The following is a 26905-nucleotide window of genomic DNA, read 5'->3' on the forward strand; positions in this document are numbered from 1 at the left end:
ATTTTTTTTCTGTTCAGTCTGAGACTTCAGTGGGGTTGGGATCTCACATTCTTCTTTCTTACCCTGTTCTCTATTCAATTAAGTAGAAATCTGACTCCATATTTATTCTTATTTAAGAAGTAAGTATCTGTGGATACACATCTCTAAAATAAACATCCAAACATTCAAAAGCTTATTTTTCATTAATTTTATGTATATATACATATATGTCTATCTTTTTCTGTTACTTTCTAGTCTCTTAAAAATTTTTCTTATAGAAAAGTGGTAGGGTTTTAGCTGATAATTTATCAGGTAATAAATTGGACTTTGATAGAGACTCAGTAAAGAGCCTCTGGATGTAAAAATGAAAGTGCTGGTGTGAAAATACTATCTGTAGTAACCACTAGAAGCAAGCTGCAAAAATCCAGGCTGCTGAGCAATGTCTATTTTGCAAAGTAAGAACATAGTCAAATACAAACCCTGTGGTCCAAGTGTCTTCTCTCCCTCTTGGAGTCTGTTAACTGCTGTAGCTGAGATTTAGATCAATTACACTTTATATTGCTGAGATCATGTGTTTTGCTGACAGACAGGCTTGTATCCTACTCACTCTCATCCATCTCAGTCACATTAGCAGCTTCAAAGGTATTAAGGAGTGAGCAAGCCTGACCTTCTTCTCAGCCCCAAATGACCTTGGAGAATTTTTTTTGATGTTTGTGTGTGGACAACAGACAGCAGGTGAGTCTATGTAGACACTATTAGTAAAGCCACATGGCTCTGAAACAAGGCATTTTGGATGAGAAAGTAGAATTTGTTTGTAGGTGCACACTTTTCAGTCCTTGATATTGACCTCCAGAGTAAAGCTTCACATGAGTCAATTTAGTAGTTGTGGAAATGGTTAGGCTCAAACAGAATGAGTGCATCTGTTTTTTAAATTTTCTCTTTAGGTGCTTAATATGAAACTGTTTTTAAACAAAACTTTTTGTATTAAATATAATTTTCTTAATATTCTCTTCACATACTATTTTGGTTGAACAGGTAAGGCAGAAAATTGACACACATTTAATGTTGTTAATTTAAAAAAAAAAATTCATTTTAAGTTGTAGAAACACCAAACCATTTTTTAAAAATCCATTTATGGCTTAGCCCCATTTGCTGAAGTTTTCCTCCCATGTATGCTGGAGGTTTTTTCCATCTCCCACTCTGCTCTGTTTATTATTCTTACAGCTTAGAGTTTTCTTCTTCCTCAGCTGCCAGTTTGTCAGTTATGATCAAGTGTCCAAATGAAAGCAAGGATAAGCACCAATTACCAAAAATTACATAGTCAGTTTACATATTCATTAGAAGAAAGGATTTTTCTCTCAATGCATACCGGATGTGAACTGTAACTAGGCACGTGAGTTGTCTGCACACTCATTTTCACATCTGAAATCTAACAGCTAGGTTGGGTAATCCAGTGTTCACCTGCCAGGCATGAAGTTCTTGCAGTACAGGAGCAATACTTTTAAATCTTTTAATACTGCAGGTTATTCAAAATATTTCAAGTACCATCTTTTCTGCAGGAATAATTTTTTAGTCTCTTCTCCATAGGAAGACTGCAATCTCAGGTTACACAATCTTCTACTTTAAATTCTTTTGCATTTTCTTTTCTCCTTCTCCCTCACTTTATTTTTTCCTGAACAAAATTATGGGTATTCTACAAAATTAAAGTTAAAAAAAACAGAAGCAGGACCATCACACTGTAATTGTTTTTAATTTTGCTACCATGAAACAAAGTCTTTTCTTTATTATAGGAAAAAAATAATGAAACTTTGATACTTTAGAATTTCCTTTTCACTTAACAGTTAGGGGAAATTATTTTTTGCAATTCATAATTTTTTTCAGTGTATAATTTGATTTTCCTTTTTGATATGAAAATGAATTACAGACAAGCATATACTCTCCGTTAGAAACAGAAAAAGTGAGTGGGGTAAACTGGCAGTTCTCAAGATTTTTTAAGTCACTATAAAGATTTGTATTTTTCCCCCCACTGATTTGTACAGTATACACTGCAGACGTCCTTGTTGCAAATTGTTCTTAATCCACTCTAGAAATGTGAGGTTTCCTTCATGTTGAAATGAAGTGGAATTTTTAAGAATTATATTTAAAGTGCTTCTTCTGCAGTCTGTTTGGCTCATTTGATGCCAGTTGGATCTGCCTAGTAGAGGTTGGTCTGCTGACATGGGAGAAAAATCAAGCAAAATCCCAGAGTTTTGTTCCTACAGGTTGTCCATTTCCATCTTGGCCTCTATGATATCCTTCAGCTACTCGTTGTGCTGGCTGAAGTAGATCCCTGAGTTCATAACAAGACTTTGGAAAATCCTTTGTGGCTGCTTCAGCATAAAAGCACGACTCTGTGGATCTGGTGGCAGGAATGTGGGCTTATACTGGTTTGGGCAATGATGCTGTTATTCTTTCACTTGGTGAGTGGTGATTGAAATCATAAACTAATGCTTTCCACATAGACGATAGGGAGAACAGCTGCTGCCTTGAGGAAAAATCAAAACAATTCACTTCTAAAATATATTTATAAAGCCATATAAATGTATTTTTCATTTTGTGTACCTGGGAATAGCTAAGCCCAAGCATAGTTAACGGTAGACTTGCTGAAATATTGCAGTGAGAGTTGTCATCAAGTCCCTCCTAGTGTTTGGGTCACTTTGGCACCTGCAGTCTTAAGACTTTGAAGCTTGCAAATGCAATTCAAACTCAGACTAAATGCATTGTGAGCATACTCCTTTAGAGATTTGTACCTCTGACATGCAGCTCTGTTGAGACTGCCAGCAAGTCTGCTAATTTTTACCAGTTGTGGCAGACTGTTTCAATATCTTTTACCCTTTATATAAAGACAGTCTGCTCAAATGCCTGTATTTTTGTGTTTAAAGCCATTGAACCCTTCCTAAATGGTAAACTGGTAACTACTTTTCTTAAACTTTTCCAGAACACACAATTGGGCTGCAGCTCTGTACATATTCCTAATTTCCTTTTGTCTGAAAGCTGTAGAAATGTCCTGCAGTGCTTTTCCCTGCCCCTGAAATATCTGGAGCACTTCTTGATGTCATCAGTGGACTCAATTTCTTATTTCTCTGTTTGTAGGAGTGGAGAAACTCCTGGGTGTGGACAAGTGTGAAAGCAGAATGGCAATCCCTGGCTGGCCACTGGTCCCTTGGGATACTGTTACCACCCCATGCCATGCAGAGCAGCCTGTAATAACTCCTGCCTGTTTTGGGTATGAAGGGAGAAGAAAGGAAATATTGGAGGTTCTTCTGCAACTTACTGCTCTGTAAAAGGATTTTAAAGAAGCTTTGGGGAAAAAATTTAGGCCTCAGATGCACACATGTGGATCTCACTGTGAAGGCCATGCGAGTGTGTACATTAACAGACAAAATATGGCTTTTGATCATTAAGAGCAATTAATATAAAATATGTAATTACACTACTGTGTAAGAGGATATTTTTTGTAATTTGTTAAAAATATTCCCCAAACTGAAATACAAAACACATAACATCCCAGGCCTCGGTCTTTTAATGGCCTATCTTCTTCACCAATGCTTATCTCACCTTTAATGCTGTTTGTAAATGTGGTTTTGTGCTTTGAAATTCAGTAAAGGATTTGTACTTAATGAAATAAAAAGCCCAAGCACCTTTGTGTCCTCGCATCTGTCCATGTTTGAGAATGGCATCATATTTGGAAGAGAAATACATACACTTGTCCTGGCTATCGGCTGGGACTCCCCCTGTGACCAGGCCTTTTCTGCTACCACACAAAACCCAACTGTGATGGCTCAGCACTCATTCCAAAAGTCTGCAAGCTCAGAGACTTTCAGCACGTGCTTACATTTATGAGCCTGCAGGTTTCCCAGCACCTCTTGTAGCTATTACCAGAAAGAGTGTGATGGATTACCAACCTCTGCTGACATAGACATCTCAGGGGTGTGCAAGACTGACAGCTTGTAGGTGGCTCCCCAGGGTCTATTGACACCTTGAAACTGCTGCAGTTGCATCAACCTGTGAGTGGGTGGTAATGAAAGGCAATGAACCTCAACCAGAGGCATCTTGGCTTTCATTTTACTTGCCTGAAATTCTCCGTGCGTTGGTCTGACTTACATGTTCACCAAAATCTGAAGCAGCTTCTGCCTAGAAAGGTTCCCACAAACAGAAAAACAAGTACAAGGGTGAGCAAGTGATATTAAGCAGAGTCAGCCTGAGACATGTTCTTAAGAAGAACAACAAACTCTCTTATTTCTTTATCAGGGAAATAACACAATGTGATTTTTGAAGAAGAAATTAACATAAGGCCTTTTCAGGTCTCTATTGCTCTGTCAAATTGCAAATAAAAGGGAGATAAACTGTAGGAGCCACTTCATCAAGGTAACAGTCTTAGGTGACTATGATCGTTGTGTCATCTCAGAACAAGCATTTACATGTTTCCATTGAAATGAGGAGTGGTCTCATTCCCTGTTCTCCAGTCTGTCAGTTACACAAGCGACCTTTCTCCTGAAAGGTTTCCTTAAGTCTTCCCAGTTCTAAGACTGGATTTGTTCCTCATTTTTTACTGAAGCATCTCTATTTTTCAGCCAAAGTGCTTAGTATATATTCACCTTTAGGCAGAAACTGAGGCTAGAGCCTTCCTATCTGGTCCTTTAGATGAGACTTTATGAAATCGTGAACAATGGAGGGAAGGGTAACAATAGAACACACATGCAGCCCTTACCATAACCAGATCTTGTATTTTAGCAATAACAAATATGTCTATTTCTATTTGACTCATTCTTGAAGTCTAATAGACTGAATATTTTTTGCTTTTAAGCTTCATAGGTTACCGCTGAAGTCATAATATTCTATGAAAAACCTGTTTACTCCATTCAGATCTACAAGTAAAAAACATTTATTATTATTTTTGATTACACTAATTTGGTGTGCAAAATTACTTTTTTGGCCCTCTGTCCATCTCTTTAAAGAGTACTGACTAAAATTTTGCTGAAAAAAATAAAGCAGCAGAGAAATAACAAACAAACAGAAAAACTCAGGACCCACAAACAAACAACTAAAATGACAAAAAAGACCCTGGAAACCAAAACTCTGGGTTTTCATGCCTTGTTAAACTGTTAGAAAATACTTATTTACAGCAAATGGCTACAGAGGTAGAAGTGAGGAACAGAACGATATAGCTTATAGAAAAGTATTGACATCACTGGAGATCAGGTACACCCCTTAGCACCCACCCCCTGTCCTCATTGGAGTGGAAGATATTCCCGCAGTGCTTTGGAGATGAGAGAAGCTGAAACAAAAGGACTCTCTACATAATGCTGTATTACAATGAAACTTTTCAATATGTTAATACAGTAAAATCCCCGTTATCTGAATTCCATATTCTTCAATTACCGTAGCTTGTGATTCAGATAAATGGGAATCACCAAGATATAAACTTGCACTGTATATTTAACTCACTGGATATTAATCTCTTTCTTACATTATTTATATAATCGGCAGCATGATTTGGCACATAAACACAGCAGGTTTAGTTTATTTTAGAAATCTAGTGCAAATTATATCTTGCAGCAAAAAATGCATTCGAGTTATATCTCAATGTACAAATCTGAATTAATATTAACCAGGCTTTGTGTGCTCAAGTTTGTAAGCATATCCTAGCAGACTCATCAGAAAGAAGACTAGTCAGTACAGATGAAAAATAAGAAATTATTATCTGTGTTACAGGACACGTAGAAGTGAAGATAGGATCTACTTTCATTCTTTTCCAGCTGCTGGAAGATTTTAGATAGTATTTTGGATTGCTTCTTTCTTCTATTTATATTAGAGAATGGAGTAGAGAAAGTCTTAGGGCAACTGAAGCCCCATGATAAATTGATTGAAGTAGATGCAGGTAGATAATTTGTGAATTTTGTTCCTGGCACTACAACAAGAGATGATGCTGAAGGTAGGTTTTCTAAACATCAGAAGTGCAGATAAAGTTTACTGTTTTGTGGGATGGTTTAGTTGGAAGTAGTGCTGTTCTTTAAAGATTAGGCCAGCCTCATTAAACATCAACCACTTTGATCTACATCTTCTGCCTGTCTTTGTGTTTAGCATTTTGTTGTTGCTGTATGCTTACTGCATTTTTAAGTTTAGCTTGTTCATGCAGCTGAAGTTTATCTAAGCTTGGTTTTTTGGGGTTTTTTTTGTTTTGTTTTCTTGGGGTTTTTTTGTTTTGTTTTTTTGGGGGGGTTTTTTTGTTTGTTTTTGTTTTTGTTTTTGTTTTTGTTTTTGTTTTTTCAGAAAAACACACACACACACTAGGAGTCCAGAATACCTCATCCTCTTTTGATGCTGTGCTACCTTCTTGCTGACAGTCAGGGATGGGAAGGGCCATAGGTATTGTCCACTGTAGAATGGGTGAATCAGGTATGTTTGGTTTTGAGGTGGGAAAAAAGTGCCATCCAATCCTGGTACTCATTTTGATGCTCAAAGATGACATGAAAGCTGCACGCCAGGGAGGAATGCCCACTGAGGAGGAAGAAAGCAGCCCTGCACTCCTCTGTGATTGGGACTGACTGTGTTGTTGCTGGGTGGAACAGCGTAATGCTGCTGCTGCTCCTGCTCCAGCACTGTGATGTTTCTGTTCCAGATTGTGCTGACTCACATTCAAGAAAATATGATACACAGACACAATGCACTGTAACTCTTTTCCTTCCCCCCAGTAACCTCGGTAAGTGTTTGGTTTCTTTTTCCTCTCTTTGGCTAGTGTAGTGCTAATATAGCTTTACTGTTAGAATTAATAGGAGGGGGAAAGGCAACCTTGTAAACAAACTGGTAGCAGACAGATTAATCTTGGAGAGGGCATTTAAATGCAACCTGCTGTTTGTGGTACGTCCACCTCCCTTTAAAGCTGATCAATCCCGATAACTCGCCCATCTCTACAAACTACACTTGTTAGAGCTGTGTTCTTAAATGGGAGAAGTGCTTACAGTGCCCATTTACAGCTGTATTCTCTTTAATTAGTCAGCACAGCCGGTGCTGCAGGGATAGATCACTTGCCTTTAAAGATTTGAGAATGTTAATAGTACAGTATATCATTTTAATTATTATTGGATTAATGTTGTGTCTCGAAGAACATCTAATGCAAATCACAAGAAATGGCCTGAAGTGACCCAAGGGTTGTGCTTTATTAGAAAAGTAATAGGTCCATTGCTTAAATATAAAAAGAGGTTCTTTCTTCAAATGTCACTCTGCACTGGGCTTCTCTGTGTGTGTATGTGAAAATGAAACCCTTTTACTTCCACTTTGTCCACAGAAAGTTTCTGTAGCTAATTCATTAAATGGCTGAGAGAGCAGCTATAATATCAAGAGAAGAAGAGGAGATCCAAAACAGCAGTGATGATGAAGACAGGTTTCTGACTCAAGTTGCTGTAACAGCATCCCCTGGTTGCTCTGCGAGCTCCTTGTTAGACAGCCTTGATGAAGACAAGGGAAGCTCAGCAGTTCCACAAAGACTCTCTGTCCTCTCCAGCAGGGCAGTGGCCCAGCTAAAAGCCCCAGCTGGCCCAGAGATGGGTTGTGGTGGCTGGGCACAGAGGACAGCCACTGGGCTAGCTGAGCATCCTCTGGCAGCTGTAGCTACATCCTTAGGTGCCTCCTCATGCCCTGCAGCAGTTGGTAACCTGCTGCCCGTGGGCCTTGCCTCCCTGTGTGCCAAAAGTCCCTGCTGTGATGGCAAACTGAGCTCAGAGGCGCTGCAGACCCCGAGGGTGCGCGGTGAGGCCAGCGAGGCCCTGCAGGCAGGGACTGGCGCTGAGACCAACATGGCCTCTTGCAGTTTGGGCCATGTGATTTGGATGAAGACCACAACAGTAACAGAGACCTTGGAAAATAAGAAAAAGGAGGAAAAGGAGAAGTACCGGCTCCAGCTAGCAATGTACCGACGGCTCCTGCTGTTGCGCTCCATCAGGAGTTTGCATAGGCAGCTGGAGCAGCAGCAGGCCAGGCTGCAGGAATGCTATGGCACGGTGATAAATACAAAGAAAGAAGTGTTGAAACACATTTGCCCAACCTCGCCCTCACCTTCGCCGTAATCATGTTGCTGCCTGCAGAAATGAGCTTTGCAATGCCACCCGAGCCGCCAGGAAGCTTGCATGCCATAGGGGTGGTGTCCTCGTGTGCGCCGAGTGGGGAGGAAACAGCAGCAGCAGCAGGTCCAGAAGAGAGGAGATAAGATACAGTGTTGGCCCCTGAATTTAAATGGAGGAAAAAAGAACAAGGGTGAACCTGTGCAAGAAGCTGGCTCCTGATGCCCATTCAAAGCCTCAAGGTGAAAAGGGATTTTTTTGGCAGATAGGTTTGTAAAAAGAAAAAAAATCACCACAAAATGGGAACCTAGTCTGTCACCTGACCCATAAAGGTCTTGGCTGGATGCAAGGTTGCTGCCTGCTGAATATGTGATATGGCACATCTCCCTTCTACTTTCAGAACCAAAAAAAAATTGAACTGAATTAGGGTTTATTTGTCTGCAAGAATACCTGAATTTAAAAATCCAGGATATTTGAAACACAAGGCTCAGGCTTGATTATATCTACCTAGCTGCCTGTTCTTCACAAAACTGCTAAGGACACTGTATGTTTGCAACCTCTACTTTCCTTTAGAATTTATTCCGATTGATCAGAAATTATTGTGGGAAGGTAGGACAGCCAAACACACACAGGGAAAGAGTGCAAATGCCTAAGCCTGATTTCCTCAGGAAAGTAATGTAAAAACAAGGGCCTTGTAGTCTGACGTTGCACTGGAAACCCAGGCTGGCAATGCCAGGGGAATGTTCAAGGTCTGCACAATTATTAATCTGCTGCTAAGTCCCAGTGGCACTAGCATCTGCAAATCAAGCATATTTTGTGCCTTACTGCTGTCATTTAATGGAAGTTGGTGACAATTAGCACCTTTTATCCAGGTGTATTAGACATGTGGAAAACCCTGGAGCGCTGTTTCTCAAATTGCAAGGTTAGGATGCCTGCAGGGAATTTGATGTCAGTATGCAACAAACACACAGGGAAAATGAAAACAAAAAGATGCAACTTTCTTGTATGCATTTAAAAGGCAATGTGAGTCACTATTATTGAACAGCAAATTGAATAGTCGAATTTAGGATTGGAAACAAAATATGATTCAAGAAGAAAAACTACAGAAAAATTTCCTATTCTATGATTTCAAGAGATACAGAAATATCACATTTTTTTCAGATCATGCCAGTTTTCCTTTCCCCCTGTAGTTTTTAATTTGTTTTTTATATAATTGATTATTTTATATAATTGATTATCTAGATGAACAATCAAACAAGTTTTGGTGTGGTTTTTTTTCTGCATAAAAAGGCAGGTCTGCTTTTAATCATCCTTTATGAAAATAATGTGCTATATAGAGGAAAAAATTTATTCTCATTTTTTTTTGGTGAGGGAGGGATATGTGTGTGTTAGTGTATGCATGTACACATACCTCCCTGTATTCAAGAAGTTATGAAAGGCTGATGCTTCTTTTCCTGTAGCAGAAGCAGGAATAATCTCTCAAAATAATCTCTGCTGTCTACAAGGAGTTTGGTTGATTAGATTCACATGCACACATCTGTGAGCAAGGTATTGAAGTAATTCAACAAATGAAGTGCAGCACAACATTGTCATTATTCCGTCTTTGTATTTCTGTGCACCCAAAAATTATGGAAGCCCCCCGGGTATGCACAACCTTAGATAGGTTCATTCATTTCCTTGGGCCCTTGTGTAGCCTCTCATGCAACACGAACCAGTAACTTTGAATGCAGAATTACCATAGAAACATCCTTGGCATCAAGGAGATATTTGAAGGAGCATCCTCTGCTGCCTCACTTGGGGAATTCAGGTTGCCAGAGGCCTTTAGTGGGCTACAGAAGAGAGCTGGTGGCCGCATGTGACTGGGAAACATTACTCCTGAGCTCTGATCCCATCTCGCTCTCTGCTCAGCCTAGGGAAAGCTGTTCTCTCTCAGCAATGCAGGTTTCCTAAAGAATGCTTAAATACTAAACTTGCCTCAAAGGTAACCTGTTCTTTCTTCACATGCCTCTCAAGAAGGATTCAAGGGGTTGATCGTGGCCAAGAGTGCTACGTAAAGATTTTTTAATTTTTTTCCTCCCATACTTTTTTAACTAGAAAAGCCTTTTTGTCATTGTTAAGAGTAAGTGTTATGTGAACCAAGCACAAGCAAATGACTATGATGTCACCTCCTTTGCTGTATTGGAGAGGGGTCACATCTCAAAAATATTGCTGCATTTTGAAACCAAATGTCAAATTGTTTCCTTTAGGAAGACAATCAAAATTAATATTGTTTCTAATGTTAGCCAACTTTTCTTTTGAACTGAAGAAGAATTATCTTTCACAGTGTATTCAGGTTGACTAATACTACCATGTAACTTTCCACTGAGATATAATAGATCAATGAAAATATCACCCCACCCCACCAAAATACAAAAACCCCTGCTGTTAAAACAAAGTAACTGTTTTGCCTCAGTAGCTGTTGAAGTAGAGCACTGTTCTGCATTTGCTGCAAGAGTGGCCTACATTGCTGCATAGAGCTACCTATAGTGTCATATTTGCATTAAGGAGTGACTAGAATAAGATTAAGAAATACATTTTGCATAACAACTAGTGCAGAAATAGTTAGTCTGTCAATCTGTCCAACTATAAATTCTTTGTGGCACAACAGTGATAATCTTTGTTTTGTACAACATCTCATAAAATTTCTTGATCCTAACTGGGATCAGTAGATGCTTCTGCATTATGAATATTAAATACCAAAAGTTTGTGCATGAGCAATGCTGTCTGATAGCTGGCAGGAAAATGAAGCCAAGAGTTATTCTGTGTGTGCACACTCTTTCCATGTAGTACTTCTATGGATACAAGCAAAATAAATATTAACTGAGGAAATAAATTCAGTCTTTGCAAGAATTTGCTTTTCAGCCAGCGCTTCTAGTAGTTACTAATAAGTGCAGTTGGACAAAGCACTTAGATGCAATATGATTTTTAAAATGAGTTTATTTTAGAAGCTTGGAAAATGTGGCTTAGCAGCTATGGGTTTTTTTCCTTGTATGTTTTAGTGTATTTTGGGAGTTGAAGGTCAGTGAGAAAGTTCCAGAATGCCACGGGTAACTCTCGGAGGTGTTTTCAGGCATATCAAAATGAGCAGCAGTCTCAGGTTGAATAAAAGTGTTTCCTCTCATATAGTTTGACCTCTTCATGTTCTTAAGAGCTTTGGTGATTTGGGTGAGGTCCAATGAAATTTCTTAAAATTTTTATTTTTATCTGAATTCAACTCTCAGCCCTCACAGGAACTGGGGTAATGATGGCAAAATGAGCAGTTTCAGTAGGGCCTTTCTCCCCATTATCTTTACTGACTTCCAGAGCCTGCCAAACTAATGATCTGTGGGAGAAATATTCCATGATCCTCAACAACTTGTGTACTTTTACAGCAAAGGTTGAAGGTAAATTATGCTGCCTGAGCTGTAAGTTCCTGCTGCTCACCTGTTTCTGAAGTGGCAGAAAATAATCATGGGTTCACTGTGAGAGTGGAATATTTAAAAGGTGCCAGCCCTCTTGTAATAGTTGCTAACAGTAAAATAGTTGTAGCTTCTGCCAACACAAAGGCAGAAATATTCAAGGACAGAATGGAGTTACAATACACTTGAGCGACAAAATGAATTACTGAGATGTTCTTTTGCACAAGCACTTTTCTTCTGCATCTCCAGCATTTCAGTCCGCTAAACTGCTGCCCTGGAGACTGGTCAGAACTGTGTTTTCGTGTTTCTGTTGTGGATGGCCATGAGTCAGACAAGATAAACAGCCCACCTTAAGATGTTCACTTATTGCCTTTTGTGATGTAGCTATGCAAAGGGTTTGTTCAGTTCCTCCTTCCTGAGATTTTCCTATGTGTCAATCACATTTTTTAATTAGGACAGTGACAGCTTTATAGATTTGTAGTAAATTAGTGATGGTGTGGTAAACTTATGAGCCATGTACTGCTAAATGCAGATCACCCTGCATTGTTCTTGGAACTGTGAAAATTATGGACTCTGGTCATGACATAAGCATACAAAACATAGATTTAAAGATGAGGGTGTTTAAATCTTTCCTGGATGATGAGTAGACTAGGAGAGACCCTTTAGAAGACTTGTTACAGTGTATTTGTTGAAATGTTATGAATCTGGAACATAAGTGTATTGGAAAGGCCCTTTTGCTTGTCTCTGTTGAAAGCAGGGCAGTAATGCAAAGATGGGTTTGGGATATGCTTGACTGGTACTCGGCAAGGAGTAAGAGTTCCTCAGTTTTAGAACTCAGGGATTCAGAGCATGATAGCCAAAACCCTGGATGGTGGATGGAGGAGTGGAACTACAAGAAAGGTTTCAGGGTTTGATTTTTAATTCAGCATGCAGAATCTCACACTGGACAGTTTCTTTTCTCAGTTAAGGAGAACCTTTTACTTCTCACTCCTGAAAAAGCTCTTTTGAATCATTAGGCTAGATGCATGCTAATGCTTGTTTGTGCAATGTGCAAATTGATACCCATCTATGAATCTGAGTGACAATAGATATTGTTGCCAAAATGTATCCATATAACTTAGTCCCCTAAACCTGGCTGCCACCTAAATTGGAATATTTTGAAGTTGAGTGTCCTGCTGATTTTTAATGCCACTTCAATCCATGCTAGGACTTTGAGGTATACCTTGTTCCTGTTCCTTCTTAATTTTGATGCATTTCTACCTCTTGGTATCTTCAAACAGCTGTAACTGTCTTGTATGGCAGTAATCTTTGTTTCTCAGGCTTTTCTATATTTGGAGGCCTTCCCATAAGTCCTTTGTGCTATTAAAGAAAAGGGAGTTTGTTGGTTTTGTAATTTTTTTTATTATTATTTTGTGAAAATTCAAAGCAGAGAGGGTCCTGTGAAAACATTTTTAGAGGTTTTATTTAAATGTCTTGAAAATAACAGAGGTCCTTACAGCTGCAAATAAGTTTCCCTGATTGTACTGATCATTTTCTCACACAATTTCAGCCAAGTCCACAAAACAAATGAAAAAGTTGCCTCCATCTTTGGCAAATGAAGTCTCTAAGTCCACAGTCCAAAGTGACTTCTGTGTGCATAAGAATCAAGAAATTCTTGAGAATCTCAATAAAAGTTGCACTTTCCCTTTGATGAGTGGGGGTTGGAAAGGAAAGGGAATGTGTGACCATTCATCACAGCACCAGGCTCGTTAGTACCCAGGAACTTTCTACTCTAAATGACAAAGAGTTTCACTGTCACCAAAGAGAAATTGCTGCTGACCTTAGACCTCTTTTTGGAAAGTAAAATAATGGAGCACAGGAGCAGAGTTTGATATTTGACCGAATTCTACACAATTATCATGCATGTGTATATAATAAAATTAATTCTGTGTCTCTGCATTGTAGCCTCAGGCAAGCAGCGTACAATCAGTTTTGTATGTATAATAGATCACAGAGTTGTTCATGAATAATACAAATGCATTGAGCAGATACTAGTGAGTGAGGATGTTTGTCTTTGCATGGAATCGAAGTGAACATGTAATATTGTGATAATATATATTTGATGAATTCAGGTCTGACTTGCCTTTGCCATAGCCTGCTAATTCCCCGACAAGGGTTGCCACAATAATTGAGTTTCCAATAACATTATGATTATTTCCACATGATAATTTAATTGTAGGTATTTTTTAATATTGTAATAATGTAGATTTGTGATTATTATGCATTTGCATGCAGATTTTCATGGTGTCTTGGAGCACATCCCTACATTTATAACTTAATTTCCTCTATTATTGCATATATATTTTGGGATGAACTCATTAATGCAAACTAAAAAAAAAAAAGTAGGTCTTTTTGGTCATTTTGCCTTTATTATAAATGGTTGAAAGCTTTGCTCATTTTTTTAGACCAGCCTAAACAAGTGAATAAACAAAAGACAACTGTAATTCATGGATGGATTAATTTAAAATAATAATGTAATTACAAATCATGGCAGATTTGTCTGGGGTAATTGGGATGTAGACTGGTACAAATTTTGCTTTACTGAAACAAAGCTTGTTTAAATGAATCACCAAGTTTAGTACAGGCTCTTTTCCATTCTTCTAATTCCCCAATACAACATGATAGCAAAGTAACGCTGGCTCAAAATGTGTGTATGCCTGTGCAAATGGGTATAACAACATAGAACCTGGAACTTCTGTACCTACCTAGATATTATTTTGGCAAGCAAAATGTCCAGTAAGAATAGAAGTGCAAATACAGAGTCATGACACCAGCAGGGGTTTCAATCAGTTAATTTGTCCACTCTGGAAAGAGGCTGGTTGCTTGCCTAATAACAACCTTCAAACTGCGTTAGAAAACCTGGCCTAAGACTCAATGAGACAAAGAGAGATAGAAATAAACGCTGTTCCTATTATTGGAGCAGACATTTTTGCAATGCTGTGAGCATTCTGCTTCAAATAGGAGAGCTCTCTCTTCCAGGCCTATCAGACATTCAAAGGAAATGAGGAGGAAATGTCTTTAGCTAAATACATCTGTTTTGAAAAGAAACTTCCCCGAGAAAATGACCTGGGCTTTGGGTGTTGTTTGTTTTTCTGGTGGACTGTCCTCTTCTTATCTGTAAAATCTCAGCTCTGAAGTTGAGCTGGGGTCACAGCAGGGTTCTTGGTCTCTTTCAGGTTATGCATAGCTAACATGTTTGTTTTCCATTGCTTGCATGGTAGGAACATGCAACAGGAACAAGGATGGCAGGCCTGGTCCAAAACTTCAGAAATGAAAGTTTGAAACTAGGTGCTGGAATATCTAATTTACTGCTCTCCCTTCCCATTGCTCTTTAGCACACATCAGTGCTACTGTTTCTTTCCAGTGTGGTTTGGTGCCTGCTTTCTCCTTTCAAATGTATTCCTTTAAATTAACCACAGACAAGACACAATGAGATTAAGTCCCTCTCTTTCCTTCCTTGCTCTCTGGGCCTAAGTGTTGAACAGAAAACCTGGTGCCTGATTTAGGCAATGAAGAGAACAGTCATGATTCCACAGTACAAGGTGGTCTCTCCAGGTTTTGCAGCAGAACTACTTGTATAGGTAAATTAGATTCTGTCCTGAAACCAATGAAGCCTTTTTTAAACCCCATATCACACTAAGAAGTTCCTTGGTAACTGGCTTCTCTTGAAGCTGTAAAAGTATCAAAACATGAAGGTAGTCCCATTGACAGAAGTTTGTAAATCTGTACCCATGCTTTGGTGAGATCAGGAGATAGCTCAGAACGGGATCTGGGAGGTCAGTCTGTCTGTTATTTTATTTTATAATGGCCTACCAGCATAAAATTAAGGATGTCTTTTACTCTGTGGCATTAGATCTACAAATTATCTCAAGTGTTATTTGTCATACATGAAGTACCATGGAATATGAAGATATAATTCTCTCCATAATTCTTGGATGCATTTTATAATTCTTGCTTGTTGTGAAGAAATTCAACATTGTGTCAGATAACAAATTATTTATAATTGGATGATTGTCTTCATTACTATATATTTCTGATACCTGCACAGATATGATAGGTGGGTATACATAAAATTAGAAAAGCCTGTTGAAAAACATTGATTTGTATCATATTCATGAGTAATTTTCTCTGATGAAAGAAATTGATGCTAAAAATTTATAATGCAGTGTATGTAGCTGCCCTGGCCTCTCAACCCTTTTAGCAGCACAGAGGTTAGGACCTGGAAGAACTTAAGTCCTTTTCTACCTTTACCTCATGGGTTTTGAACTTAAGTCACCTATTTGCTCAGAGATGTCAGAATTGCTCTAATATTTTAAAATGGGGGAAGTGAAGTGGAGCCCCTCAGTCTTTCCTATTTGTGCTGCTTCTTATTAGGTAAAAAAAGTTGAATGAGGTTTAAGGTCTTTTCCAACTGAAACCATTCTATGCTCCTGTATCCCTTTGCTCACAATGTGTGACAAGGAAACATTTAATTTCAGGTCACTTGGAAGAAAGGCTTCTTTTTACAGAAAATCATTTGCTGTTGCTGCTTTGTTCCTTCAGTTGAATGGGAAAAAACCCAACAAAACACCTTCAGTTTTTTTGCAATAATTTTTTTCCATTTGTCGTTGTCTCTGAAGCAGTGGGACTATGCCATTTCTGCGTGAGGCAGAGATATTTTTTCCTGTGCACAGACCAACACTTCCCAGTTTATTCTTAAGAAAAGCATTCCTCAAAAATAAGGAGGTATTTATGTATTGCCCATCTTCTCTATTGCTTGAAAAATGCATGATTCATGGCCACTGGTTGTTCTTCTCATACTGGGGAAGGTTTATTGGCCATAATCCTGGAAGTCTGGAAGTCCCCTGTGTGTCAATGATCACTGATTGTATTGGAAAAGGATGGTTCAGTGACAGCAGGCAGCCCCTGGGCAGAAAGACGTGTCCCTTGTCCCTGAGCAATAACCTGTATAGATGATTGAGACTTGTTGATAGACCTCCATGGAAGTCTCACCTGGTAGTCAGGGCTTAGCAGTGTCTGGCTAGTGAAGGATCCCTCAGTACAGGATGCTTGAACTTGATTTGTTGCTCTCATCAATGAGGGCATAAAGGTAGGCAAGAACTGAACATGCCTTGAGGCCCAGGCAGATGCAGTTTTACCACAGCCTCTGTCTTACGGGAGAGAGGGAAAGAAAAAGAAAGAAAAGGCTGCTAGAATTTACAAAATATAGTTGTTGACTAATTTCTTCATCAGCAAGAGCAGTAAGAAATCAGTGAGGTCTCTCCTGAGAGATCACTGGTGTCACCTCACATGTCCTCAGGGTGCCAAATGGTATAAAACACTCACTTTGAAAGTACTGCACCGTGATAAGCTTCAACTCCCAAGGGATGCATTGTGTGTACATTTTGTTATATGTAATGACACACTGAAAGGGCAGTGAAGCTGTTAAGGGAATGCTGCATGTCTAAAAAGAACTTATTTTTCTTTCAACCAATAAAAGAAAGAAAGAGCCTTTCAAAAAAGCAGTTAAAATAATATCATTTAAATGCAGGAAGTGATAAAATACTAGAGAGAATTCAGCTTCAAATGAAGAAATTTAAAACATGAGATCTTCTCTGTAACATACATGTTTCAAATTGGACCATTTTCCAGGTAAAGCAACAGACCTCTGCAAAAACCTTTTAAAATAGTCAATATATGTACAAAATTTTAAAGCTGACACAACCAGCATAATGGCAACAATTATTTAAACCAGTAGATTTGAAGAATAAAGAACAAATTGCAGTAATATCATGTAGTCATTCTAGACAATGTATAGAGGTTTCAACAAGACCAAAGTTGGATGTGAGACACTGGGAGTTTCTCAGCAAAGGTGATTTTGTAGAAAAACCATTCATTACATATAAAAAATACCCCTAGAGGTGACTACAATGCTAACAACAATATTTTGAAATGAAGCTGAAAAAGACTTATGTTCCCTTCAACATAATTCCATGTGGACACATTCAAGAATTCTGTATGGCCTCAGTGTGCCAGAGCCCATTTTCCAGCAGAAATACTTTTGCCTACAAAATATATGGAAATGTATGTGAATGTTTTCATGTGTTTCCAAGGCAAAGTTGTTGTCCTCCTTAAACCTGACACAGAATGAAATCTGACTCTATGAAATCTCAGTCAGCAAAATCACAGAACAATTGGGCAAATGCATTCCTGATGAACTTTAAATGTGAAATTATAATTGGACAAATAATTCATTTGGTATCATTCAGAAATAAACAAGGACTCATAAAAAATAGAGAAGCGAATTGGATGGAATTGGGCAGTTTTATCTACTATTACTTCAGTACCAACCATCAATCACTGTCAGTTAATTATCATTAAGATTGCATAAAAAAAAAGGTCCCTGTGGGAGTTGGATAGGCTGTGAGTTTCATTCTTTCATTAAAAACAAGATGAACAATACAAGTCTTGTTTTAATTTTTAGTTTTATTTGCTTTATTTTGATTTGGTTTGTTTTGTTTTTATTCATTTGGATCTTTTTGTATTCAAAGAAATTATGTGAAAAGGTGGATACTGAATAATTGCTCTGAGAGTTACCATATGGATTGCAGAGGCAAGGAAATAGAACAAGGGATTCAAAATTAAAGATGTTATTTGTCAGAAAAAGTTTAAAGATTTTTAATTTCTTTATTTTTTTTTCCTTACAAAATCCAATTAAATTGCCCTTCGAAGTAGGAAAGCTTGCTGGATTTTTTTTTTAAATGCTTGCTTTTTAATTAACTGTACAGTTTTTAAGTCCCCAGGGTTTATACACCCAGTTTGTAAATCTTCTTTTTTAAAAAAATACTCTGAAAACTAAAGTTATGCGACTCCAGAAATTGATTCTTTAGCAGAACACAAACCTGTGTGAAACCCCATAAAGATACACAGAAATTTTTGCACTTTATGAACTGATCCGTGAGGCTCACGAGCGCTTTGCTAAGCACAGGAGCAGGAATGCAGTTGTGGGCAGGAGCAGCTACTGTTGTTTCCAGGGTGCATCCCTGCACTGCTGGCTAGCCACTCACACTCTTAACAGGGTCAAGCTTTATGGACAGTGCCCACCAGCATCACAAACAGGCTGCTACCTGACCTCTGTGCAATTCCTGCCTGGGATGTAACTCTGCTTCTGCCAGCTGGTGCTTGCTCAGCCTGAGGATCACAAGGCTCTCCTAGCCAGGCGCTCTCTGCAGAAGGAGGCTATAGAGATCAGACTGAGCTAAATGGTGATTTTATTTATTTGTATAAATGTATATAACCGTAATCTTTAGATAATAATTATAATTATATCTTACTATATAGCATTAAAGTTATTAATTATGTATTTGTTTACAAATGTCATACATTTCTATAGCTATATAAATCTGTACAAATTTATATAACTAAACTAACACACATTTTTCACATCTTTGAGTAACTGCTTATCCTAGTAAAATATTTGTGTTATAGGAAGAATCTTTTGTTTGTTAGGATTTCAGTTTGGTTTTTTAAATAAGGCTTCCTTGTTAACTTTTTTCCATCTCAAATGACAGAAGAGCCTTATGAGCAAAAGGAATTTAAGGTCTGGAGCTTTCAGGGCCAAAGTCCTCTCTGTTCAGCAAAAGAATAATTAAAAATCCAGCACCCTGGCTCTTGGAATTAACCAGGTATTTTGTCAGTTACTCAAATAAACCTCAGAGCTGGAGATGTAAATGCAAGTGTTACCACACAGATGTCAAAGAGGTAAAAGGCCTCTAAATGACACAACTTGAAACCAAAATGAAGTCTTTAACACTGCTGAGCCATGGTTTCTAATGAGGACAAATGACTGACTTAAACTAGACCAGAGCTGTCCCATTTAGGGCTCTTCAGACTGAATGCAGCCCATCAGGACAATTCGTCTGCTCCTTGTCGACCCCCTCCTCTTGGGAAAGCCTCTTTTCCCATACCCAAACTGCAGGCAGCACTTAGGGAGTGACAGTCCACCAGATGGACACAAAATAGAGACCCATGTTTGGATCGGATCAGGAAACTCACATTGTCCATGCATCCCTTTTTGTTTTATTGGGTATATTCTGATGTGTCAGGAAAGGTTATACTTTGATAAAAGAGCATCAAGTTTGTTTCTATTCTCCTATCTTTTCTCCATCATGTGTGGAATTTCATGCTTCTTAATTAGCTGTTGGAGAAGGAAGATCCTCCAGTGCCAATTTTATTTTGTATGGTTGGGTCAATGTTAGCATGTCTGTAAACTAGTAGAAAGGGGAATTAGGCTATAGCAGAAAGGGACAGTGCATCTTGAAAGAAAACTAAGATGGAAACCCTAACCTCTTCTAATTTACATATGGTGACATTTTGCAGAAATATTGTAACATTAGCAGTGGCATAATGAAATTCTGCCTATCAGCCGTGGAAGGAATAATGTTACTGTAAAGGTAACCTGTCCACAGTTTGTTATCAAGAAAATATTCATGGCAAGAAACATACATTTACCAATGAGTGTTAAGAATAGTAGTTTTCCCTTATAGTTTTTCCTCATGGGCTATCCATCTTCCCCTCCAGATTTACTGCATGATCACTCCCTTTACATGCTAATTATATGCTGCTCTGGTGAATTTGTTAGTAGTGACACTTTGGGCACCCAGTGGGACTGCAACTCATTATGTGGCAATGTCCAGATATATCAGATATTATTAGCTGTCATTAATCTGCTGTGGAAGCATTGAGTGCACAGCCAGGAGAGAGACCAGGAAATAGAGCAAAAATGAAGGCTGCAGCCACCCTGGCCCCCAGAAGGTCAGAGGGCAAATCAGCAGGGGAGAAGAATACACCTTAAAATGGCCAGTGCTTAGCAGCAGATTTTTAACCCATTATAAACCAACATTCCATATAAGAGGAAAGGCAAAAAGAAACTATACTGTTTATATTGTTTGTCTGATTATGCCTTACTGGAGGAAACAGTAATACAGCATCCCAAACTATCTTTTTTATAAACTGTTTTGTAAACTGAATCAAAACAATAAAAGTGTGTGAATTTGAAGAGTGAGCAACACGCAGTGTCCATCTGAATGTGGACAGCACCCAGGCATAAAACTTTGAAATTAAGCACATTGTAACCTTGAATAGGAACAGTCCTGCCCCTCCATTTGAAGGTCTTATTTTATAGAACTAGACCAGGCAGTAGAGAAAATCCTGCAGAAATGAAGAGAGTGCTCTTGTTGTCCATCCAGTCCCGTAATTTGCCTGTAAAAAGGGTTTGCCTCTAGACTGTGAATTCAGTGCTGATCAGCCTCTGCTATTCAGCTTAAAAACACAAATCACCATAGGTTGCATTTCTGCTATCGATTCTGAAAACTAGTCACATATAAGAGTTATGCATATCTGTGTTTGTGCAGAATTTATTACATCTATTTGGAGTGTGGAAGTAAAAGCTGAAGAAACATTCTTCCCAGAAAAATCCGCAGGCTTCCTAATCTCCAAGATGACTTGCAGGGTAAGTCCAGGATTGTAAGAAGAAGCATTGTCTCTCTTTACATCAGCTACTAAGGCTGGAAGACACCAGTCAGTCTTTAAGGCAAGCAGAGTCTTCTCTTGTCTGAAATGAAACAAAAACCAGCAAAGTAGAAGTTAGAAATCTTTGATGGTGGTGGTGATGTATTATCTAGACAATTTTCAGAGGAGGGGGAAGGGTAATAGTTTGGTTAGCCTGTGTGCATTGGTAACTTATTGGGCACCTTTTTCTACTGTCAAAGGGCAACCTGAAAACTCAGGGACCTTAGAAGGATGAGATAGGGAGACTTAAGATAGGAAAAACTGTATTGTATTAAGGAAAATAAAAATAAACTTTTATTTCCAAGATTGCAGGGACCTATTCTCCCTTATTTAGAAGTTGCAGTGCTTTAGTTAGAAGGTTCATACAGAGACTAGAGGAAAAAAATCACCTTAAAGTCGTCCAATAAATGACAAATACTTGTTTGGGAAGCTGGAGTGAAGTTCGTTTTCCAATGAGCCACTCATCTGAGTTTCCTGAAGGAATTTGGGAAGTACTGGTTTTATTCCCATGTAAGGGGTCTAATCTAATGCTTCACAATTTTTCACATACTGTGACCTTTCTGTGTTCCTAATGAGGGTAATAACAGGAAGAATTAAAAAAACCCTAATGTTTTATTTATAGAACTGTCTTCACTTAGACAGACTGATAAACCCATGCAAAAACAACCACCATGGGCTAAGTTGAAGGCTGTTTTGAATTGTGTGCAATCCCATGAAATAGAAAGCAATGTTAGTATTTGGTGAAATGGCTCCCATTAAGACTTCTTAAACTAACAGCCATCCATGATCTCAGGTTCTAGGAAAAGATTTAAAAGTGATTTTGGTGTAACTGCAGGGTTTGCAGAAATACCCTGAAATGCTAGTGTTGGCAATAGGGCAGATGGCCAGTACCCAGGGAAATAATGAAGTTTTATCATTGGTCTTGAACCTTTGCAGTCTTGGTTTCCAGGAAGATTGGTTTACATATATGTGAGAACAACAAAATATGAAAGTAGAGTTACAGTCCAATGGTGTTAATGTGGACAAAAAAAAAAAAAGAAAATGGAATGCTGTATGAACACATTCAATAAGTCATTCATAGTTTCTTTTTTAGTCTTTTTCTAGTGTTTATGAAATTTTGCACATATGGCATAGCTTGCCCTTTTTCCAGGGAAGTGGAATAAAAATTCAGTTCAGTTTTCTTTTCCTTTGAGTTCTTCGAATAACTGAATATGAGGTGAATACTGTTTTAGTGGTAGGTTAATGAGTTACAGGTCAGGCTTATAGTGGAAAAACTACAGTCAGCCTCCATGGTTCTGCTTGCCAAATTTGCACTCATGAAGCTATTATGGCAGGCTCACTTTTTTTTTTTATTTTCATGGAGGAACATTTCTGTGATTTGCCCATCAAGGTTATCCTGTCTTTTCAGTGCCTGTGCTGCTCCTTAAGTTCCTGCAGGCACTTATTTTCACATTTAACCCTCTCTCAACTGGTGAAACTAGTCAGGTGTAAAACTCTCATGAATGCACTCTTTAGGACTGAGGCCTGAGCAAATTCCACAAAACACAAAAGTGTGTTACATTTTTCAGCTCTCTGGATCGTTTCATATTCCATTGTTTGTAATAAAACAAATAGTTAGGTCTTATCTAGAGAAACTTGTATCAGCAATGCTGTCTTTGAAATTTATTGTACTAAAAATCTTAGATATTAAGTTGTCTTTAAAAAGGTGATCAATATCTGTACTCTTTCATATACATACCCCAAATTGTTTTCAAAGTAAAATCCTAGGAAAGGTTTAAAATGATTGTAAGTTGTAACATAATGGAAGGAGAAGGCCATCATCTTGAATTTGGATTGTGGAGAGTGCTGGAATGCTCTTTTCCTTGTGGTTCAGACCCCTAGTAGAAGTTTTACCTTCCTGGAGAAGCATGAACACTTTTAGGAATATTCCACTGCACTTGATTTTTTTTCATTATCTGCTTTGTAAAAGCTAATAATAGTTAGAGATTTATAGTGTTTAAAGTGTGCACAGTTAGTTGAAATTAAGACTATATTCATCTTCCTGAAAGATAAAATCAGTATCAGCTCTGAACGAATATATTTTATTTGCCCAGGAATTGCTTAGCCTGTGAGCCATTAGATCAGTGGCAAATATTTTCAGAGGCTGTGAGAGGGCCTTTCCTCCCAAATTTTAGGATCATGACATGAGCATCTGATTCTGCAACTCCTTTGCAAATGTCTGCAAGTGGCAGGGCTCTGCCAGAATTCTGCTCTTCATACCTCATGCAGCACTTTATAGCATGCAACACTGACTGCACAGTGTCATAAATTACCCCATCTCAGGTTAAGGGCAATCGATACTTGGGGCGATTCACTGTTTTTGTGATGTTTGCTAGGAAAAAAATGTAAGGAGAAATGTAAGGAGTCAAAGTTTAGAGTCACTGCAGTTTTCTGATATACCTGGTCATTTAGTCATTATTATGATAATCATCCATTTAGGTGATTTAGGCTAATTGCAGAATGAGGTACTGGTTAGCCCAAGTGAAGAGGGGTGGATCTGACCTGAAATTAGGGCTGTGAATTGTCATTAACATTTTATTTTAAAGGATTCTGGTGCAAATGAGACAGGAATGAGAAAATGCAACCAGAGCAGTGATGCAACCACCAAAGCTCAGGACAATGTTTCAAGACTATTTCTTGAAAAAGCTGAAAATTTTCACTATATTTTCCAAAGTCACAGATGTTTCTTTTATAATTGCCAGTACTTGTATTTTGTTAGCACCAGAAGAATGGAAATCAGAGCCCTCTTGCTGTTCTTCTATGTAGAAAAATGGTAGGGGTGTTTTGAACCACAGAAAAATAAAATTCAAATGGATAAAGCAGCTTAAAGAGAGACAGTTTAAACTGTGTAGAACTATGACCATTTGAGAATTCGTGTTTTGCTGCCAAAAATCATTGCAGAAATAATGTTGCACATGTCTGTGCATGTGTCTGTGTGTTTATATGTGCTGAAAATACATATCACTGGATCAAGAGTGAATAACAATTTCATAAGCCTCCACCAGACAGTTGTAACTGTTCCTTTCAGATAAAAACAAATTATTTCACAACCAAATATGGAAAAAAACATACCTTAAATTAATTTGAATTTCTTCTAGTGAGGAGTTACATTATGCATTGCCAAAACATAATAATTTCCTAGATTTATTGTAATATGTTTTTAAACACATCAGGTGTTTACTGAGGTTTTGTTTCCTTAGAAGCATTGTGGCTATGCATTCAACTTTTGAACCTTGTTCTGCAATGTTGTAGAATCAACTGTCTCTGGAAAAAAAAAGAAAAAGAAACAAACAAACAAAATCCCCCAAAGCAACAACAGACAAACAAACGCAAACCATAAACTCCAAAACAAACAAACAAACAAACAAAAAACACTGCTGAAATTTTGTCAGGAGAAAAAGATTTAGAGGTTTGCAGGAAGTGTTCTATTCTTCTTAACAAAGCCAAGGTTTGGCTCTGGTGGTCCGAACCTGGATCTAGCATAACTTTTCCTTAGGTGGGTGCCTCCTCTGTATGTTAAAAATCCTAGTGATCTCTCTCACTTTCTTCCTCCTCTGTGCACCCAAACCTGCCCTTGTTTTGACGGCATCCCCTTTTGAACAGCTTTATATGATTGCTTCCATCCACAGGTTACTTTATTTGAGTCGATTTGCCACAGAACACTCGCCCATTAGCAAACTCGTCTGTAGCCTGCTTTAAAATCTGCTTATGGTTATGTCCAGATAAAAGCATGTGAGGTCAGTTTGGTAGAGCAGAGACAAAATGCTTTAACATAAGGTTTTCTATTCTGTGCAGGCAGCTAATAAAAGTGCCCGCAGGTGTTGAGAATTATCCTTCTCTAGGAGATTTCTTTACAATCTGACCCTAATCTTGGCAAAAGCTTTGGCAAGGATATCTGGCACATTAATTAAGTGACTTTCCCTCCCCCACAGGTCTGAGGCTGTAACTTTGATTAACCACCTCTGTGCCCAGGAAACAAACTGCTGGATAGGCACTATCAGTGTTTCAGGTGTATGGATGTTAGAGATAACTCGGGATTCCTCCTTTATCTGGATAGATGCTCCTTCTTCTTTCAACACTACACAGTTTTTCCCTTAGCTACTGCTACAGGGATCCTGCAGGCATATTATGGGATTTTAGTATGAAGACCTTTTTATTCAGTGTGTATCTCTGGATGGCCTTTGCTGAGAAGTTTCAGATCCTTAGGGGAAAATGCCTAACTCCTCCAAAGCTCTCCCTCTATTTAAATGGTTTTTCCTTGCTGCAGTATCACAGCTGTGACACATCAAAGCTAGTAGCTGGTGTGGCAGGACATGCATTCCCAAATCAGCCTCAGTGACGAAAGGTGATTTGTAGTGACAGGTTTCATATCTTACGGTGTCATTTTCATGAATGGCTTGGTTAATTAAATTTAATGTGGAACAAGAGCTTGCTTACATTCTACCAGGCTTAAGATGTTCTTACTCACACCTTACTTAAATAACAATTCCTACTGTTAAATGAGGGCTCCAGAATTTAGCCCTCTGTTAGCAGTCTTCCATAAACCCTTTGTTTTCCTAACATGTTAAAAACCAAGGCTTAATGGGTTCATGATGACATCAGTTATCAAGATTTGTGTGGTGTTGGCAGATGTTGAATTTTCAGTGGAAAACCATTAAGCAGATTTGAGTCAGGGCAAGTTTCACAACATGCAGGTATTATACCAGTGGTTACATGTGTTGACTTCAGCTTTATTTATTACAAAGGAAAACAGGCCTGTACTTATACAACAACAGCAATGAGAAATTAATCTTCCCAATAGGAAAATCAGTCTTGTCTTGTTAAAGGCACTCAGAGTTACTTGTTGAGCATGCTAAGCTTGCAAAAACTATGTCTGCAACTTTCAGATTTAATAAATCTAAAATTAAATATTTTTTAAAAAATATAATATAAAAAAAATTGGTTACTTGGGCCTTTTTTTGGTATCAAGTGTAAAGAAGGCAGTATTTCAGAAAGTGTTGAATATCCATTTTTTGACAACCTTTCTTTCCAAAATTTCTCCAGTTTATTTTCCTCTCAGATTAGATTTGTTGCTTTTGAATACTCATTGCCTGTCAGCTCACAACACACCAATTCTGTACTAGTTGTAAAATTCTTCAATATTAAAAAGTTGCTTTTTTGATATGAGTACAAGTTTTGGCCAGTGTTATTGTCTAGACCAAGGCCTACATGTGGTGTGCTATATGTGTAAGATATATATGCCAAACACTAAAACCAAATACATGGGGAGAAATGATTTTTCAGATAAAAGCAAGGTCTCCAGTGTAGGGAAAAAAGTGAAATCCCACAACAAACCAAGATGATAACAGCAACAAAAATTAAAGGAGAGCACTTTCAATTTTGTGTACGTAGTAATTTGAAATTAGACGGATTTAGTTGCTGCACTTTTTGATTAATACATTAATTAGGACTTCAGTTTGCAGATTTACTGTTGCAGTGTACTAAAAAAAAAAATCTATTATGTCTCCTTTTCTATTCAACTGTAAACATGTTGGAGACTGTATTTTCTTGGACACTAAACTTCACACAGTTATGAATTACTTCAAATTCTGCTTATGCATCAGGAGGCATCTAATCTTAGTCCTTTTGTTTTACCAGTAAAGTTGCTCTTACAATGCTCCTTTTTCACACCTGAAGTTTTTTTTGAATCTCTGACTGTTGATACTGCTAAGGCATGAAGTTTTCTGAATGCCAAAATTCATAGTGGTAACGAGAATGTTTCAA

General features: G+C 38.1%; 1 protein-coding gene and 2 long non-coding RNA genes across 7 annotated transcripts in view; 1 reads left to right on the forward strand and 2 right to left on the reverse strand.

Annotated features, from left to right (window-relative positions):
- Positions 1–221: 221 nt before the first annotated feature.
- Positions 222–8235, reverse strand: LOC135303315 (uncharacterized). 4 transcript variants are annotated; one of them, XR_010364787.1, is made up of 4 exons: positions 8074–8235; positions 4123–4152; positions 3924–4023; positions 222–2503 (listed from the first exon to the last, which is right to left on the reverse strand). It is a non-coding gene; the product is annotated as an uncharacterized LOC135303315 (long non-coding RNA). The 4 variants fall into 4 exon arrangements; XR_010364786.1 differs by having other exon boundaries at positions 3660–4023; XR_010364784.1 differs by having other exon boundaries at positions 3660–4152.
- Positions 3772–18933, forward strand: LOC135303306 (uncharacterized). Of its 2 annotated transcripts, none has more exons than XM_064424973.1 (3): positions 3772–4190; positions 6641–6721; positions 7307–18933. In XM_064424973.1, exon 3 carries the CDS (start codon positions 7332–7334, stop codon positions 8082–8084), a length of 753 nt encoding a protein of 250 aa, XP_064281043.1. In that variant the 5' UTR covers positions 3772–4190; positions 6641–6721; positions 7307–7331; the 3' UTR covers positions 8085–18933. The 2 variants fall into 2 exon arrangements, with proteins under 2 accessions (XP_064281043.1, XP_064281033.1); XM_064424963.1 differs by having other exon boundaries at positions 3772–4025.
- Positions 18934–21013: 2080 nt separating this feature from the next.
- Positions 21014–26905, reverse strand: part of LOC135303324 (uncharacterized) — a 33748-nt gene continuing 27856 nt past the window's right edge. The window contains exon 3 of the long non-coding RNA XR_010364790.1: positions 21014–21146. This is a non-coding gene — a long non-coding RNA (uncharacterized LOC135303324). The remainder of the gene's footprint in view (positions 21147–26905) is intronic.

Source organism: Passer domesticus, chromosome 1, assembly GCF_036417665.1.
Source record: "Passer domesticus isolate bPasDom1 chromosome 1, bPasDom1.hap1, whole genome shotgun sequence".
NCBI lineage: Eukaryota > Metazoa > Chordata > Aves > Passeriformes > Passeridae > Passer > Passer domesticus.